This window comes from Amphiura filiformis, chromosome 1 (assembly GCF_039555335.1).
Source record: "Amphiura filiformis chromosome 1, Afil_fr2py, whole genome shotgun sequence".
In the NCBI taxonomy this organism is placed as follows: domain Eukaryota; kingdom Metazoa; phylum Echinodermata; class Ophiuroidea; order Amphilepidida; family Amphiuridae; genus Amphiura; species Amphiura filiformis.
In genome coordinates this window covers 61,060,666-61,080,374 of record NC_092628.1, presented here as the reverse complement: position 1 = coordinate 61,080,374, position 19,709 = coordinate 61,060,666, and the positions used below count along the sequence as shown (strand labels likewise).

Below are 19,709 nucleotides of genomic sequence, written 5' to 3'. Positions count from 1 at the left end.
TATAAAGCTTTGCATCATCATCATGTAACGTTTATGAAAGTAGGTCGCGGACTCGCAGTATCCCAGCAAATACAAAACATTTTCGACATCATTCGCAAAAGGTTATAAAAGGTTGTCAGAAAAAATATAAAGGGTATAAAACGTTTTCTTAATATTAAAAAACATTTTTAACTTAATGCTATTTAAGTGTTGAGAAAATATTTGGCAAAAATATTTGCCAAAGATAGTTTACAATAATATTTTGAAAACATTTAAAAATATTGCTGCAGTGTGTTTTCATAATTATAAAACGTTTTAAAACGTTTTCATAATCTTTATATAGCCCGACATTTAATTTTATTAAAACGTTTTTACCAAAACCAATCCCAAATTGTTTAAAACGTTTTTAAAACGTTTTTGTGTTTGCTAGGATTATGTGTAATTACGACCTAATTGAAATATGGCAGGTGAAATGTGCATTCGATGTCACATTATATTAATCCCGTCTAATGAAGGTTGGTGGTGGTGAGGTGGTGCTTGCAACCGTTATCTTTTTGGGCTTTGCGACAGCCTCATTTCCCCATCCCCCACCCATTTTTCTTCATCAAAGAAAGGTCATATTTTTCTCATTACCCAGTAAAATTTTACGCCAGCCAAGATATTTTTCGTTCAAATGGAACAAAAATGCGGTGAATTGTGGTTACCACACCGGAAGTGTATGTACTATCCTATAAGTATTGTTATACAGGTTTTTTGCATTTCTGAAGGAATACAACTAACAATTTGGAAACATATTGTTTTAATGATAGGCTTCAAAGTAAGAAATGGAACAAAACATGAAAAATCTACGGCTCTTGAATTGATTGAAAACGCGTTCAATGGTTTGATGGAGGTAAAAAAGACAGTAGGGTGACCAATGTAAAGACTGGTGAATGACCTGTAAATTGTGTGTATCTTCAGTATATTCGAACGACAGGTTCATTTCTTGTGTCTTGTGCCTCATACACCAGAACTTGGGGTAAATTTAAAGAAGGTATTCGGAAAGTGTGGCTTACTGAACTCTGCCTATGAGAAGATTTAACTGGGGATTTAACGTCTGTCAAACATTGCATAGGACTATGGGAACCTGAAGGAAGGGGGCAGTATTTAGTTGGTGCAAACGGATACGCCTAGCGTCGTCTTCTTGTTAGGAGTCGCTTACGGAAGCCATAATAACCCACTAGATAATTAAAGATGAACTCTTGATGTCAATCTGATTCTATCCCCTTGTATGGTCCGCCTGTACTTCATATCTCAGGTTTAACATGTTTAAATAATATGGAATCCTCTATACCAAACGGTCTAGATACCTGACTGCTGATATTGGTGTTAATGGCCCAAGTAACATCCTTATCTAGTCTGTGTTCATTAAAACTACAGTGTTTTGTCTCGACTAGGGGAAATTTAACCAAGTACCTTGACCATTTTGTACTGTCTCTTAGAACTGTAGTTTGAATTAGGTCATTTCAGTAACTATTATACAAACAAATTGCAGTTTGCTAATTTATATTCAAAAATTGCGAAAAAAATAATGTTACACAGAGCAAAGTGAAGATATAAGATGTCTTCAATTTCAATAAATCAAGTCTCCATTACCCTTCAGAAGGTACATAACCCCTTGCAAATACACTGGTTTAGAAATTGTTAATTAATTGTCATCGTTAGATTGTACTTTACATAGAAAACAAGCATGAACACAGGGTAACTACAAATCTTTCTGGATTAAAGCATTTTGTTAAAGGCAATGAAAGTATTCTTGATGTGTTTAATTTGCACCGTGTAACTATTGATTCTGCAGTTAATAAATGGAGGTGGTAGTGGAAGTCGCGTTTTGGGAATTTTTATTTGAAGTGCCAAAACAAAACGCTCAAATAAACCCCAAATGACCCGGGTAATTGTAGGACGGCACTGCACACTAAAAAATGCCCACAGGCCCGGTCATGGCGACAATCAAGTCAAAATTTAAAACCGGCTCCTAGATATTTTATCTAGTTTTTTAAAATTAATAAAAAAAAGATTTTTGGCCCAAGAATTTTTTTTGTTACGTTTAATGAAAAAGAAGTGGGCCAAAAACCATTTTTTGGGATTTTGGGCCAAAAATTAGCATTTTGGTCCAAATTTGACCTTACAGATGAATTTATCAAGTCTTTATCATTCTAAATATGTATACTTTTATATACTTTAGACCAACAATTTAGTGAGGCCATAATTCCAGGGTTAAGACCAACCTTTTAAAGGTACGGGATGGTGAAAGCCAGCGATATTTGTTTTTCCTTTTTGCCCACAGGAACAACATATAATTCGTGTCTTCTTCTATATTATATATCCATATATTTTTAAAACCCATCAAGCTGCCATTTCTACATTAATTGCTTACACACCAGCGTTAAAGGAGTTGATGAAGCTAAAAAAATACAGCATGATGCACAAGATTGTAACATGGTTGACGTGTCACTTGAATGACCTGTTTAAATATGTGTATCTTTGAACGACAAGATGATTTCTTGTGTCTTATGCCTCGATCATTCGCTACTTGCACGGTTCCGCCATTATGCACTATGTGCGGGGAGAGCCTCGAACTGGCAGCATACATGAATGGGAATTGAACTAGTCATAACGTTCTGTGTAAGATTACATAATTCTTCCGTTCATGTATGCTGCCAGTTCGAGGCTCTCCCCGCACATAGTGCATAATGGCGGAACCGTGCAAGTAGCGAATACACCAGAACTTGGGGTATATTTAAAGAGGGTATTAAGAAAGGGTGGTTTACTGAACTCTGCCTATGAGAGGATTAATGTCTGGCAAACATTGAAGAATTGAACTATGAGAGGCTGAAGTAAGGGGGCAGTATTTGGTTGCTGCAAACGGATACCGCTAGCGTCATCTTCTTGTTAGGAGTCGCTTACGGAAGCCAGAATAACCCACAAGATAATTAAAGGTGAACTCTTGATGTCAATCTGATTCTATGTTATCTCCTTGTATAGTCTGCATGTGCTTCATATGGGTCAAGCAATGTCTCAAATTTACATACTAGTAATTAGAATCCTCTATACCAAAGTATTAACGACCTAGATACTTGACAGCTCAAATGAGCTCATATTGGTGTTAATGACCCAAGGAACATCCTCATCTAGTTTGTGTTCATTAAAAGTACAGTGTTTTGTCGCGACTCTAGGAGGCAAACATTAACGAATTACCTTGACCATTTTGTTATGTCTCTTAGAATTGGAAATTTGAATTAGGTCATATAAATTAATTTATGTTTGCTAATTAATATTTAATAACCGCAAACCAAATGTTACGCAGAACAAGATTAACTAAAAGATGTAGATATTTGTCTGTCAATTTCAATAAATCAAGTCTCAATTATATAACTGTCATTACAGAGTTCCTAACCCCTTGCTAATATGCCCTGGTTTAGAAATTGTTAATAATTCATCTAAAGATTGTACTTAAATTAGAAAACAAGCATTAACAAGAGTACCTTTGATCAACATTGATCAAAAGCAGTGAAAGTATTCTAGATGCGTATACAATTTTCCATCATGTACTTAATGTAAATAGGTCACAGTTTTATTTCTATTTTGATCACGACCTAATTGAAATATGGCAGGTAAAACGTCCATTAAATATTTTGTGATATCAATCCTAAACCATAACTCTCATCTTAATGAAGGATAGAGTGGTAGGGTGGTGGTTGCATTCCATTCTTCATGCTTTTGGGGATTTATATTCGCATTGCTAAAACAAAACGCTCAATAAAGTTCCAAATGTCTCGAGATAATGGTGGGACGATCATTCACACCATACATGGTAAAAAATGCCCTTCTAGGCCCGATTATGGTGGCAATCAAAAGTAAACTTCTCATTTCAAACTCACATTAAAAACGCGACTGTTTTTTAAATAGATCGATATAAGGGGTCATTTTGAATTTTTAGAACTGTGTGGTGCTCCTTGGAACACCACATTTGGAATATAATTAATATGCATCTAAATTTCCGTGTTGTTATGTTTCTGTTTTTGAAAGGTGTGATATTCCTTGTCCTGTTGGTACATATGGACCTAATTGTGAAGGAAAATGTCAATATGTGCTGAACATATGAATGAAAACAATACGTGTGATCAATACTCAGGAGAGTGTCCGGTGATTGTAGGTAAGAATACAGCATGTGCCCAATCATGTGCCATTTATAAACTCTTCCTACATGTCCTAAACGCTTCTTCATCGATGTTATCATGCTGGTGGTGCATAGTGGTGGTGGTGGTGGTGGAGATGGTGGTGGACTGGTGGTGGTGGTGGACTGGTGGTGGTGGTGGTGGTGGTGGAGGTGGTGGTGATGGTGATGATGATAATGCTGCTGCTGCTTCTGCTGCTGTTGTTGCTGCTGCTGATGATGATGACGATGATGATGATTTATTCAGCTTCATATATCTTACCTATTGTTCCTCTTCAAATAAATGTTCTCGTTTTTCAGATGCGACCCAACCACACCATTCCCCTCAGCATAAGCCAAATAAGACCAGCAGCAGGAATGGCGTGAAGATGGAAGGTGTCCCGTCCGCGGATCTTATACCGACAACTCATCCCCCACGTATGATAGTACATGAAGCAATATCTACCATGAAAATCGTCTTTCTATCGGGAGTGGGAATAGTAGCTGTATTTGCTGCCATTGGTGGCTTAATATTCCAAAAAAGAAAAAGCCAGATTGTCAGAAAAGCCGACTCATTCTTTGAGTAAGTTCAACTTGACTGCATTAATTTGATTCATACAAGCGTTTGTCATTAATATGGTGTCATTAACAATATCAATGATATTGCCATTATGTTCTAATATAGGCATACTATGGACCATCTGTATTGTGCATAACATACATTGCCCCTAGTGTATATAAGGCGTATCATCATGTTTATTTAGTTGCTCTGAGGATGGCACTCGCTAGAGTTCCAAAAGCTCAGCCCTCTGAAAAGGATTTCTCTAGGGAAAGATCAAACCTTACTCATGTTTACCGACCTAAACCGAGTAATTTCAAATCATATATTTCTTGTGCACTATGAGCGTGTTTATAGTGAGACAATCGTTCCGTTATTTAGCTAAACTACCGCGTAGTCTAGATTTGCAATGGTTAGTAAAACATTAACAAATATAGACTGCGTGGCAGTCCAGCTAAATACCGCATAATCTGACTCACTATAGATGATGTGACTTCTGACGTCAATGCCTGACAGTATGCGCACGCATCATCACAATTTCCATTGTTTTTTGCCTGGCAGTATGCGCGCGCATCATATTTTGTTCAGGGCTCGTGTTTTTAAACCTCCCGCCACATCACAATAAGACTATTAAACAGTGTAGTGGTTGTATGGGGTTCATTCAAGCATAAAGATGATACCAGTCCCTTGCCTTTGTTGATAAACATTGAGGTCACCTCATCTATAAACACGCTCACTGTTAACCCTTTCCATGCCAACAGTTTTGGAAATTAATCAATTAAAGCCACAATGTACGAAAATATGAGTTTGGTCATTTTGTTCAAACCTTTTGTTTTGGTGGCATATTTGTAATGTTTACCCATGTCCCAACTTATACCTATTGGATTTAACTCATTATATATATATTAGGACAACAGAGCAAGTTTGAATTTAAAACTCCCATAGAACACCACAGTTAATTGGCTAAGATAGTCAGTGAGATTTCTTTCATTCTATTTTTTTTCAGAAAATCCACATCTGCACACTTACAACCGTATTCCGATTTGATTTACATTAGTTTGATAACATTTTATTCAGTTTTATTGTTCATTACAGGCGCAAAAAAGCATGGGGTGCATTAGTAATGACAGAGTTAAACGAAGTGAACGAAAGGAGAAGGAGAGCAAGGCAAGCTGAAGTCTTCAACAACGTCCCTGGTAAGAAAGTGCTATCAAAGAGCTTGCGATTTCCACACACGTAAGTATCATACGCCCGTGAATCTATTCAAAATCACTCTAATGTGACGGGATTTTGAATAGATACACGGGCGTATGATATATGCAAGTTGGAAATCGCAAGCTCTCTATAGTGTTACCTTTACTTCAGGTGGGTTTTTTTGTGTGTGTGTATGTGGGTCTATTTTATTCAAGATTGAAAACAAAAGGAATAAAACTAATATAACTGTGTATAGAGTAAGTGAAATTGCTTTTTTGAATGAGCATAACCAGTTCCCTGGCTATTTGACATTGTTATGCAATTCATTCAAAGATTTTTATACTTCATTTCTTTGGTCATTTGATATTTTAATGGCGGGGCGTTCTTGTTATATATTATTTATTAATTATGATTGGTAACTTGGGTTATGGGTGGACCTAAGGTAAACATGTAGAAGCATAAGCATGAGACATCTAGCCATTAAGTGGAAATTTCGGCATGCAACAGTAAATATCTAAATATGCTGTGCTTGAATAAAACACATAATTTAATAGTGTCCTTATGACAGCTTTTTATTCAGATCGATGCTGATTACTGTAGAAGTGCCTCAATATTAGCGTCTACATGTACATTGGTGGGACAAAAGCGGATCATCCTTACATTATATACATATAGCCATTAAATACGCGAAGCTGATCTAGATTGGGGCATTCCAGATTCAGTTGGATCGATTCAGCAGTGTCATGGAAATAGCCCAATTGATTTATGTGAATATTCAGCCGGTGTTAATTACCACCATTTGATACATTAACTGGGTCATATTTTGACTCATGTGAACAAGATGTATTAATGTTCACCTAAACCGACTTTTAAAACGATACCGATGTAGGCATATATGACCTTTTGAATCGGTGCTGTCATGGACAAGATTTTTTAATGTTTAGCTTATCACGCTATATATTTATCAAGTTTAATGTGATGTGTAATGGTTGTTAATAAAGACTTAGAATGTTCAATGTCAATATTTGTGGTTAAAGGGACAATGAGGCCGTTTTGAATCATCAACCAAAATTGCTTACATTTTCCTTTGGCGGTTTTAGAACATTTGCCAACAATTACAAAGAAAATGCTCAAATTGCTCATAGAAAATGTTCAAGAGCTCAAAATCGTTTTTAAAATTTAGAAAGTCAAGTTGGGATTATGTTAACGTATATGGAAAGCATACTGCAGTTACTGTTCATTTTCCTATACACAATACACAGTGCTCTCACCATTGAGGTGTGACCTCTACAAACAGTGTATGTTAGAGGTACATTTCCTAGTTAACGTCACTGTGTGAAAAATAACCGGTCAATATTTTGTGTACTCTCTGAAATTCTAGGAAATATAGTTTTGTAACATGTTCTAAATTTTTAGCTAATTTTGATATTTGGAAATATTCGCACTTTGGTGTTTTAGTAAGTAGGGCACGGCATGGCCTGCAAAATTCCCTGTGTAAGTCGAATGCAACTTTTAGTGATTATCACTCACTTGTAGACCGCTCTCTTCCGAAGGGCATTTATGCGCCTGTCACACTATACCGAATAGGTTTTCCGTACAAGAAACGGATGGTATTTTAGTAAATCCGTTGTTGTTCGTCAATGATCGTTTTATGTTCTTTTTATGTCCTGCTATCATCCGCCAAGTGCGTTTCATGTTAGGTGATGTTCGTTAAGTCCGTCGGCAAGTTTTGTGCATGCACAAAACTTGAAACGGAGTGTACCGAATACACATGTTCGGTATTTATCCGATGTGTGTTCGTATGGTGCTGCATATTGCCGGAGTTTGTTCGCTCTCCTTTCGTTCATGTTCGTTCTTTGTTCGTTGCACTCGGCCCGTGTTCGTTGCAAATACGTTCCTGTGAGGCCTTCACCACCGGATAGCAGATTTTTGCCTTCGGTGATGTACGTTGACCCAGACCGTGTTAGTGTCACACTACACCGGATCGGTCTTCCGTATAAGAAACGGATGGTATTTTAGCAAATCCGTTAGTGTTCGTCAATGTTCGTTTTATGTTCTTCATATGTCCTGCTATTATCCGCCAAATGCGTTTCGTGTTAGGTGATGTTTGTTTAGTCCGTCGACAATACGTTTCAAGTTTTGTGCATGCACAAAACTTGAAACGGAGTGTGCTCGAATACACATGTTCGGAAGTTGTCCGATGTGTGTTCGTACTGTTCTGTATATATACCCTGGGTTTGGGCGTTATTCTTTCGTTTATATACCGCAGGTGTTTGCAAGGTTTCGCAGGCGCTTGTGCCGGATGTAGGCCTATGGCGAACATGTGCATCGATCATGGGGTGGGGGGGGGACTTTCTGAAGGGCGTGTGACGCAATATCATATTTCCCCCAGTACTTTAGTGACTGACAAGTAGAAAAAAGGGGGAAAGGAGAGAAAAAAGAAAAGAAAGTGAGAAAAATTGAAGAGAGAAGAGAAGAGAAAAAGTTAAATTGCACGTAATTTAGTAGGCCTGTGCATGTAAGTAGTATTGAGGCAGGGGCACTTTCTGAAGGGTAGAGGACGCAATATCAAATTCCTAGCAGTTTTAGTGATTGACAAGAAAGAAAAAAGAAGAGAAAACATGGAAAAGGTTAAATTGTACGTTATTGAGTAGGCCCAGGATAGTATATAGTAAGCCTAAGTATAGGCCTGTGATTATTATAGGCAGTGCTTAGATGTGATTCATTGGCCCAAAAGCCTGTGAAAATTACTGCCGGCTCGTCGATATGTAGGGCCCGTGACATTTTGTCACCAAAGTCAGTATTTAAGACGGACTTAGGTCTATTACTGACTTTAACATATCAATCCATGCATGCTTGACCTGAAATTACGAGTCTGAAGTCTTATATCTAAGTGTCAGTGGATCAGTGTAACATTTTAAATTTTGCAAATTCAGTTCGGGCCTTCTTTGTTTTTTTTTTTAAGGCAATAATAGTGTAAAAATGATGCACCAAAAACAATTTTCCAAATTTTCCATTTTTAAAACTAAATTTTTACACAATAGGCCTAGGCCTAATAATGTAAATAGGCCCTACAGTCCCCATGCAAATGGCTTCAATTGGACCTTCATTTTGAAAAATGGTCAAGTCTTCCTTTTTGCTTCTGCTAGGACATCCACGTGTTATTTTTAAAACAATTGTTTATATTATACAATAATGGTGAAAACTTTTCAATGGCTTCAATTAGGCTTTCGTTTCACCAATTTACGGCTGTTTCAAACTAAAATAGTACCCAATAATAGTGCTAAAATTGATCCCAAAAATGACAAATGGCTTCAATTGGGCCTTCATTTTCCAAAGGTTTCTCACCTCTATTGCCCCCGGAAGCCAATATTTGACCATTTTCGTCAAAGTTTTCCCCCTTAAAAGTTGTCTTTCCCCACTTTGTTCACCCTCTGAAAAAGTGCTTGCTACGTCACTGCCTCTAAGGGGACAAAAACCCTCTCAAACACCCTCTCCTCCCCCACTTTTCTGATAGGGTGGACGTCCCTGTTGGTGCCACATGCCACGGATTCGCCGGTCATTTGTCGGACGTTGAACGATTGAATATAAAACGCCTGCAGGATTATTAGCGGCCACAACGCATAGAGAGACGAACGGGAATCGGACCCCCAAATCCGGAAATTTGTCGGACGTTGACCCCAAAATCCGGTCATTTGTCGGACGTTGAACGATCGAATATAAGACGCCTGCAGGATTATTAGCGGCCACAACGCATAGAGAAACGAACGGGAATCGGACCCCCAAATCCGGCCATTTGTCGGACGTTGAACGATCGGATACAAGACGCCTGCAGGATTATTAGCGGCCACAACGCATAGAGAGACGAACGGGAATCGGACCCAAAATCCCACCGAATCTTCTGCCGGACTGGTGATTTTTCCACCGAATAAAATATTTTTGTATTCGGTGATGTACGTTGATCCAGTCCGTCGTAGTGTGACAGACCTATAAAGCTAAACCACTTGACGGATATGTTTTGTACTTGCTGTCAATCAAGAATAATGTATACATTACACGTGGGCTAAAAACTGAGTATGTGGGGCATCTGCAAATGTTCGTACCTCCCTGATATGTAAATGACAGATAACAGCAAAAACAGCTTCCATATCTGTCCATAACTTTTAATACAACTTTTGATGCTTGATGTTAGGATACCTTCTCGTTTTCACTGATGAAAACCATTACATACTAATAGCGGGTATGCAAAAAGCAAGGGAAGCAATGTCATAGTCATGATATCGTTTATAACTTAAATCATTTAGACCTAGGTGTTTTTCTTTCTAATTCGTTATCTTCATGAAAATAAATCATTTCAGTATAAACAATACAGATGTATCAGACTTAATCGATTTATTACATATACAGTTATATATAGATCTTCCCGGGCTTAACTCATAATTAGGAAATAACAGTTTTCATTCCTAATCTCCTCATGGGAAGAATGCTCTATATCGTTGTAATGAACCCATTCACTTTTAAGTTAAGTAAAACCATCAACTATCGTGTTAGTAAGTTCGTGTCCACTTAATGTACAAAATCCAAAGGGAAGAATGCCTTTATTTACTCCATGTCAAAAACAACCCTTAGGTATAAATCTATGGGAACTAAAATTATCGAGTAATTGACAAGTCATCATGGTTATGATAAAGAAAGTAGCTTAATGATATAGTAGTATTGTGTTTTTAATAACGCCAACTTAATATTTGTTAAACATTTCGACCTGTCGACTGTTAGCTCTCCCTTAGCTCTCTCTACAAAGTTTCTCGTGTTGGGAATTTTAAAAATGTACTTCAGCCGCTTATTTACTACGATTTTTAATCAAAAACTCCTTCCTTTTCATACCATTACGTGTTCATACCCTGTCACATATATGATTTGACATACATAATACTGAATTTGTAACTTATAGCCAGCATAGTAGGCTATACAAGTTAAATACACACAACATTGGCAATGATTTGGAAGGAAACTATACGGCTTAATCATTATCGATAAGAGATGTTTCCGAGTCATTGCTTAATGATTGCATTAAAACATTAACAGTAATTAGCTGTGCCTTGGGGGTTTAATTTTAATTGAATAGTGGTATGTGTTAATCTTAATTGGACTTATTAATGAGCAGAAAGTGGCACACAGGTAATCTTACTAACGCATTTGACAGTTTTAATGCAAACAAATATATATGAATTTTATGTGCTGGTACATGGTTCCGTATAACGACATGCAAGTGGATTTTATGAAGACAATAATGGATTTTCAAGCATGGAAAAAATCATAGAAGCTATAAATGAAGGATTAGTCTATATATTTACATTTAACTATTTTTTTCACAGGATAAATCGACAAAATAACAAAACAAAATAATGAAGTATTAGAAAGGTTTGCTAGTTCGACGATCGAAAATTTGGATTTATTTACAGTGCGCCATCAATCAACAAGGAAAACTTTTTACGTGACCAGGGGCCAATGAGTTGTTAAATATATACATACCCTTTCGACCTGCCAAATATTACTTGCCAATACTCTGCCAAAATTGTTTACCCCTCTCTTTTGCCCACCCGGGGACAGATAATTATTGCATAGCCCCTTATGAGTCGGGGTGGGGTGGGGTTAGGGGTAACATTTCCCCGGGAACATTTCGAAATGGTTTGATAAAATCTGCTTCCCCGTCGGCCTGCAAACAAATTCTTGTCCTCCACTTTGGAAAATATGCCAAATTTTTTGGAACACAGTAAAATGGTCTAGATATGTAATGCGAGCGAAGCAAACAGGAAAGTTTACATAATTGAACGTTCCCGTCCTGTTTTCCAAGCGTTTTAGCATAGTTCCTTGTTCTCGCATAAATGTATACCAAAAATCGCCCCTTTGCAATAATTATCAACATTTTCATTAAACTTAGTAGTATTGTCTACCATTATATCGGACATTTCCCTGATTAATTGTGAATAATTTTCGTTATTCGTGACTCTTGAATGATACTAGTAAAATAGCACCCCTTCGTGATTTGACAATAAAACAGGAGGCATAATCATAGAGGGCCTAGATGTGGAAATCACACGGGACCGATATGTTGTTCGTTTCATGAAATACAAATCGTACCAAACTTTTCAATGGTGGCAGTATGCAAGTTTACCAATAACATGAATAAAGCATGATAACCTTGTCAACATATTTAAATGTATTCGGTATCCACAAATTAAAAAAACATTTAACATCTTGGATTTGTTGGGAAAGTGTCAAGGATTTTTAATTGCATTGCGAGTTCACTTGCACTGATAGGTATAGCCATGTTCAGTGGTTGAGAGCCAAATATGGCAGTTCTCTATCAAAATAAAGTAAACAGTTTGAAAAATACCACTAGATTAAAAAGTATCAGGTATTTCGTCAAAGTGCTTTAGTTGATAGCTGAATCAACGTCTTGTCCTCCCAGGCTCCCACAACTGTAAAATCACTGGCGTGTGACCACTAATAAGGACTCAGTGGCTATTTTTGTGAGCTGAGTAAAAATACAGCTGCGCAAAGTCAATTAAAATCAAAGCAACATGAAAACCACATGTTTCCACTTTCCTTACAGTATTTGACAGTCTTAGTTTTACACATGGCTTCCACATGGCCACCCGGATACGGTCACTATTCCTCTGTATGCATATTTCAGCTCTCCTCAACATGGCATTCACACAAGGTCTGCTCTGCCTGAGGATGTCAACTTGTCCAATTAGAGAGATTGCGATTTCCAAACGTAAAAATATCGAACGCCCGTGCAATCTATTCAAAATCCCGTCACAGGAAAGTGAGCTTAAATAGATTACACGGGCGTTTGCTACGTACGTTTGGAAATTGCAATCTCTGGAGTTCATCAACTTCTGCAGGAGGACTTGTGTAAACCTGAAATCCAGAGGTGTATAAATAAGGTCAGGAAATCTTGTGGGCCATTCCACTTGGTGCTTCAACTATGCAATCATATAATTGCCAAACAATTCTGCAAGGCGTTCTGTCAATTACTGCAAAGAAAATGTTCAAAAATGTGATTTCCATGTTATTTTAATTTACTTCAACTGCACAACTACATTTTACTCGGCTCACAAAAATAGCCACCGAGTCTTTATTAATGGTCACACGCCAGTAAGTTTACAGTTGTGGGAGGACAAGGTATTGATTCAGCTATGAACTAACCCATTTTGACCAAATACCTCATACTTTTTAATCTAGTGGCATTCTTCAAAATTTTGATCAACCCTGTTTTACCAAGGAGAGGCCGATACTTAACCCTACATAATTTACGTCCAATAATATTTAACACGTTCATGACAACATTAATTTGATATCTTGAGAATCCTAGCATAACAGGGCGAGATGGAACTGCATTCAAACCATTAATATTTTCCTCTCTGTTACATTTACTTCACACAGAATCTACATACGACAACCCACCTACACCACCAAGCAGACGTCATACTTATCTTGATTCCTTAATGGATACTCTTGATATCCAACGAAGCAACTATGATGGACTTCGAGCACCAGATGGTCAAGATGCAATTGCGCAAGGAACAGCTCAACGAAACTTCACAACTTTAAAATCCATAGCTGATGTCAAACCAATCAATGTTCCACAAGAAGATGAAAGTATTTATGAAGTACATGAATGTGGAGCGGCGGCATGTGCATCTGCGACCACGTCTAAAGCAAGGGTAGACTCTATTTATACAAATGAGAGTGTGTTTTCCGTTATGAATAGAAGTAAAATGGATAACAGTCTTTTAACACCTGTTGCAAATGCCATTGTTGAAACAAGTGAATCCGAGTATGACTACCCTTACACAGACATGTCTGATAGAGCATGTAATTACAGCTCAGCAACCGAACCCCGACAGAACAGACGATTTGGTAGTCGAGATAGACGCATGCGCAAAGGCAGCTCTGATGGCCAGATGTATTCAGTACTTGTAAGACCTGACATTGAAGCAGTGTCATATCAGAAACAATCTTATTCACATAATTTAGACACTGTCGCATATGCAAGTAAAATCGAAAGAACAGATGAGCCAGTGTATGAGTTCCAAAGGATAGATAGTAATACCGATTTGTATTCTGCTCATCCTAATCGTGTATTGATAGGTAACTCATTGTACGACAAACCACGGGGGAGTTCCAAAAGGAGCAACCTGGACGTTCCTGCTCCAGATGACACTTATAGTGATTTCATTAGGGATTCATCCGAGTCGACTAATCAATTTGCATTAGGATACCTCACATCTGTTCGCAAGATGCCATCCATTCAGGTGACCCCATCTGATCCAACTCAATTTGACTACCAACCACCTGAAGCTGATCATTATCAATCATATCAATGCAACAGTGTGATACAAAGAAACCTTTACAGACATCAGTTCCAAACAGTACATAACAGACCAGATAAGCCAACATCAATCAGCGTAACTTCTTCCAAACTCCAAAGACCCAACTGTCTTCCACTTTCAAAATATCACGACTATGTAAATGGCAAAATAATCAGTAAACCACCATTACCCCAACGCTATATCCCTCCGCTTCCATCAGTCCGTGCCCTACGTGAAGAAGGCGCTGCTAGTCCATCGGCTGCTTCAAACGGGTTTCCTAGTCCTGTCTCAAACGCGTCCCTAAGTCCATCCTCAAGTTTACCTATTCCTAGGTCAAATGGAGATTACCCCAGTCCAGATGATTTAGATAGTGATAATTACTTATCTCTGAGGTTCAGTGAGAGAACACCTCCAATGAAACCTGCCAGCAATATATAGTGTGTTGTTCAGCAACAAATTTGGTGACAAATTATATGTTTTTAACACATACATTGAACGAATCATCAGTTCATCTATCACTCGAGTACATTATGTGAGACTTGTGTATTGACAGACTGGATGTTGACTCTCTGCACTGAAACTGTCACGATTAATTTCTTTACTTTGTCTTGCTTTTCCACATTTTGTGAAAGAATATGTAATGGTACCTTGAAATATATTTGTCAACGTTTATGAAAAGTAACTTTGAAGAATTCTACAAATGTTTTGCACGGGTATTGTTATACAATTTCATATTGGTCAGACTGATTGCCAGCCTGACACTTGGGGAAGGGGTTTGACCATATAAGTTTACATGCTATGAATGGACAGACAAAGATGATGATACCATGATTGTTAAAACAAACGGTAAACATAATGTGTCATGACAACTGAAGACTGATTTGTATATTACCCATATCGAAATACCACAACAGGGTAATACTAGACTTTAACAAACAATTCTATCAGAATTGAAACGGTCAAAATAATTTGGAGCCACATACAGGACAATACTTTGTTCGACTTATGCGGTTTTTTAATGCGCGCATTAATACAGACCAAACTGACGCTCGTCTTAAATACAGCAAGCCATTCACGCATTGCACAACGCGCAGCTAGCGTGAGTGCTGCGACCAATTGCATACACGCCAATATATATCATTATTATGTTTTCAGAATCTTGCTTCCTATACCTCTCCACACAGTTTAAAACGTCAAAAAATAGCATATTGGATGCATTTCGAATCCAATTTTAGCGCCACCTGGATCCCAATCCCCCGTGATTTTTAAAATCGCTGATTTTGCCGCCAATTTTAACGTATTGTAAATTGACCGATCGTATGTGATCAAGAGATAACACAAACGCACTGTATGAGACTATTCATTCATGAACTCGATTTTGTTTATTTTGCTGTCAAACCGGGAGAATTTGATTTTCTACGGACGCGGAAAGAGATGTTTAATTTCATGATTCTAGGCTTGAAAGTCAACAATGTGGGGTACTAAATGCATGTTTCAGCTGCTTAGAAATGAAGAAATTAATGTGGTTTGTTGAAATATCTTTGGAAAGTACAAAAAACTAGTAAAAACCGATGCTAAACCAGTACGTAAAAGCTGCAGAATTCGGCAATCTCGCACAATCGGACATCAAAAATTATCAAATTTTCTGACCAAACCAGAGGATTTATACCTGCCAAATGCCAATTATCACTTTTTGAACTAATTTGAGACTCTGCAAGGTGTGAATGATGTTAGCACAGACAAGGTAGGGTTTTAGATAAGCTTATGAAATCGGCAAATATAGTCCACCCAACTGCACTGTTGCCTTGGCTCTTGCACTGGCTGCAGGCTTGCACTCTGATTTTGTAGCTTAAGTTACGCTTACTTTATCAGTTTATTGCCTATCAAATATCATTATAAACACTTTATTACTTCATATTTTTAACCCTCATAATTCAATTATATCATTTCGCAACTTACGAACGACTCGGAACGAGTACGTAACTTCATGAGACAGGGATTTTTTCCCATTTCTTTCCCTCTAGTGTTGGTAGGCAATCTCTGGGAAGTGCAGATTAGTAAATAATTTTAGTGAAATGTATTTTACAATACATTCTAAAGTTACGATGGATTTTGAGACTTACGAAGCGCTACGAATCGTCATAAATTTTGGTGAAATGAATCCCCATTAATTTAAATGTTACGGAAACTTATGGAATTCCGGAAGTAGGGCTGGCCAAAAAAAGTCCGGAAGTAGGCCGGAAAAAAAAATTCCAAATTTTTTTTTTTCAATTTTTTTTTTTTGCTCTAGGCATGTAAGATCAGTCGATTTTGACCTCCCCACAAAAAAAAAAAAATCACGAAAATTAAAAAAAAATCGAATTTTGTCTTTTAATTTAAGATTCTGAAAACATAATAATGATAAAATTGATGGTTTATTTCACCCAATGCAAAATTTATTGGTCTCGCTATGAGTTTTAAAATATTGGACTCGACTACGTCTCGTCCAATATTTTAAAACTCATAGCTCGACCAATAAATTTGTGCATTGGGTTCAAACCATCCAATTTTATATCAATACATGATGTTATATGTGACGTGTCATGTCAAAAGGAGACACTTTTGGGCAGGATCGCAAATGCAGCAGTAGCCAAAAATCTGCCCGGGGGTGATTTTTTCACAATTTGGGTTTGTTGCGAATTTGTGATGTTATTAATGTTAAAATCGGAATATAACTGGCATCTTGTATTTTTTGAGACATTTTTCAAGGTAATTCCTACTCTCAACAATGTCAATAATACTTTATAGACCGATATTTTAATTTCCAATTTTGTAATACCATAACTTACGAACTCAAGATCTTCGCTTGGGAATGTCCAATTTCATTTGGGGAAAACGGCGTTGTGGAGCAAAATATCTCTATATTTAAGATATATACTCTCTCCCTTTTGGGATTGAGCACTTTATTCAAAAGATAGTCTAACTATGAGTAAAATGATGTTATATTTAAGATATGTAAAACCTCAAAATTGATAACTTGCCCAAAAGTGTCTCCTTTTGACATGACACGTCACATATGGGTCTCTTTTTTCACTCATTAAAAGCCGAACAAACTATAGAACTGTTTCCAGTTTCTCAGGGTCGCGGAGAAAAGAACCGGATTTTGTAATGTTAGAGAGGGCCTGTCACGATCCGCTCCGTACTGAACAAGTGTTAATACAGGTCTGGAGTTTGCTCTCCTCTTTGATTTGGTTAAAGCTTTTATCATTGAAATTTACCTCTCGCAGTAAAGTAAAGAATCTTCCTGATCCAGGGGAGATAACGAAATTAACTCAGTGTATCTATTGTCCTAGGAAGTATTATTATGCAATCATCATTTTCCACATTTAACACTTTCCCTGGCACTTTCCTGGATTGAATACCCGGTCTGAATAATTCTTGAATGATAATTTGCTAGATGAATTTACATTCAAAATCCTGCTCATAGAGGTTCATTAATGTATGCTCATAAAAGCTTTCATGATGGTTAATAAGCCGGGTTAATAAGAGTATCGTCCTAAATATTTTGGACTATGAAACGTAAAGCAAATAAACTCAGGGGTAGATAATAATATTTATATAGATACTACGTAATGATAATATTGTGTATGTTTGATGTTTATATGTGAAGCTGGAATCATTAAGCGTGCATGTTGTGTACATAAGAACTTGAAGATATATTCCAAAATCAGGAAATGGATTTTTACGAAGAAATTAAGACACATTGTTTAATTTTATTTATGATGATAGTTATACATAATTCTACCATTGTTTACAGTATAATAGCTGAGGATTTTCATCGTATAAACCCGTAAGCGTTTGAACCATTCGATGAAAATTAAAAATATTGTAAATAGAAATTAATATGTAATATTTGAGGGGTCTTAATCTAACATATCAAGTTGTGTATTATTAATTGATGAATATGTATAATTATTGTATATAGAACACTCTATAATTACATTACAGAGATATAAATTATTTATTACTGGGGCGACTACGTCGTTAATGTTCCTAACATCATTTTATTTGATAAATTTGAATTCTGAAGTAAATAGACAAGTATGTATTATGTATTTCAATAATTATGAAAAATAAAAATGAGTTATAGTGCATATAAATATGAGTTTATTTAAAATGTTCATTGAATGTTTGCATTATATAAATTATTCCATCTCGCTTCATTCTTGCAAGTTCCAAAGCTCAACGCATGCGCATTATTTTAAATCATCCGGAAATATCGCTTCTCATAATCTATATTACATCATGATAGATTGAAATTTCAAAAGTCAATAGAAAATCAGTTCTATATCCATCCTGGTCTCCCAAGTAAACTGCCGTATATGGTCAGTTTACAAATGCTCTTTTCTGATTATACACGGCAGTTTACGTTAAACGGTTTGACACCTACATATTATATTTATTACATTACAAGGTCGTTACATTAAGGTTACGCAAGGTTACGCGGGGCCATTATATAATGGAATACCATTAGTAAAGAATTCAACTATGGGAGTTTCCGGTCCCGGCCCTGCTGGACCTGTGGCCTTGATGGTTTTTTGTTCATAGTGGCCCAGTCAACTGTGGAAATTTCCGGTCTAGCCTCGCCTGCCTCGGCCCTACCGGGCCTGCGGCATCGATGTTTTTTGTTGATATTGCCTCAGAATCAACAACAAACATCAAGGCTTCAGGCCCGGCAGGGCCGAGGCTGGATCTACCATAGTTGAGTTCTTTACTAATATATTATGGCCCGCAGGGCAAGAAAGCAATAAGTAACCTTGAGTTTTTCTTTGGTATCCCTTTTAACCCCTTAATTTCCATCATTCTTCAGTCCCTGCCCTCTATCGGGGGCTAATTTATAGTTCAGGCTTGATGACTGTTGTTGCTAATTGTTTCTTTGCAGCCCTGCGAGGCAATCTGGAACAATATTTTGAGGGCTATTGTTTTTTATGTAACGTATCGTTCGCTTTGCATTCAATTGGGTACGGCTTTGTGTACACTTTCTTAACAGCAAAATTACTTCCATTGTTAACGTAGATTAACCCTTTTTAAAATTAATCTATTCTTTACATTTCAAGCGAAAACTGTTAATACTGAAAGTGCGACCATTTAATGAGAATCCATAATTATTAAGCAAGTCCAGGGATACATGTAACTCTTCACCCGCCCACTGCATTCCCTGTTAGTCTATACTTCCATGTAGAGTCAGTTCAAAGCAAGATTCAAAGACAAAGTCAAAGCTAAGTATGCAGATTTTTTTCTAGCACATAACGTTGCATGGCAGTTGCAAAAGTCTAATCAGATAACTAGTAAGAAATAGTTTTACTTTTGGAATTCATACATTATTGCAGACTGCTGGTTAACGAAAGCAACTAATATCGGA

At 37.1% G+C, this 19,709-nt stretch overlaps 1 protein-coding gene and 1 long non-coding RNA gene across 4 annotated transcripts in view; one reads left to right on the top strand and one right to left on the bottom strand.

The window, feature by feature from the left end:
- Window positions 1-15,445, top strand: part of LOC140150253 (uncharacterized) — a 45,642-nt gene extending 30,197 nt beyond the window's left edge. The window contains exons 2-5 of one of the 3 annotated variants that reach the window (XM_072172263.1): window positions 4,048-4,174; window positions 4,496-4,757; window positions 5,829-5,929; window positions 13,380-15,445. In XM_072172263.1, coding sequence (XP_072028364.1) covers window positions 4,099-4,174; window positions 4,496-4,757; window positions 5,829-5,929; window positions 13,380-14,746 — 1,806 coding nt within the window. In that variant the 5' untranslated portion in view covers window positions 4,048-4,098 and the 3' untranslated portion in view covers window positions 14,747-15,445. Of the gene's footprint in view, window positions 1-4,047; window positions 4,175-4,495; window positions 4,758-5,810; window positions 5,930-13,379 lie in introns of those variants that run through there. The other 2 variants (XM_072172258.1, XR_011858790.1) reach the window with 2 other exon arrangements.
- LOC140150325 (uncharacterized) overlaps window positions 1-19,709 on the bottom strand; it is a 444,264-nt gene that overhangs the window by 354,191 nt on the left and 70,364 nt on the right. The window lies entirely within an intron of this gene.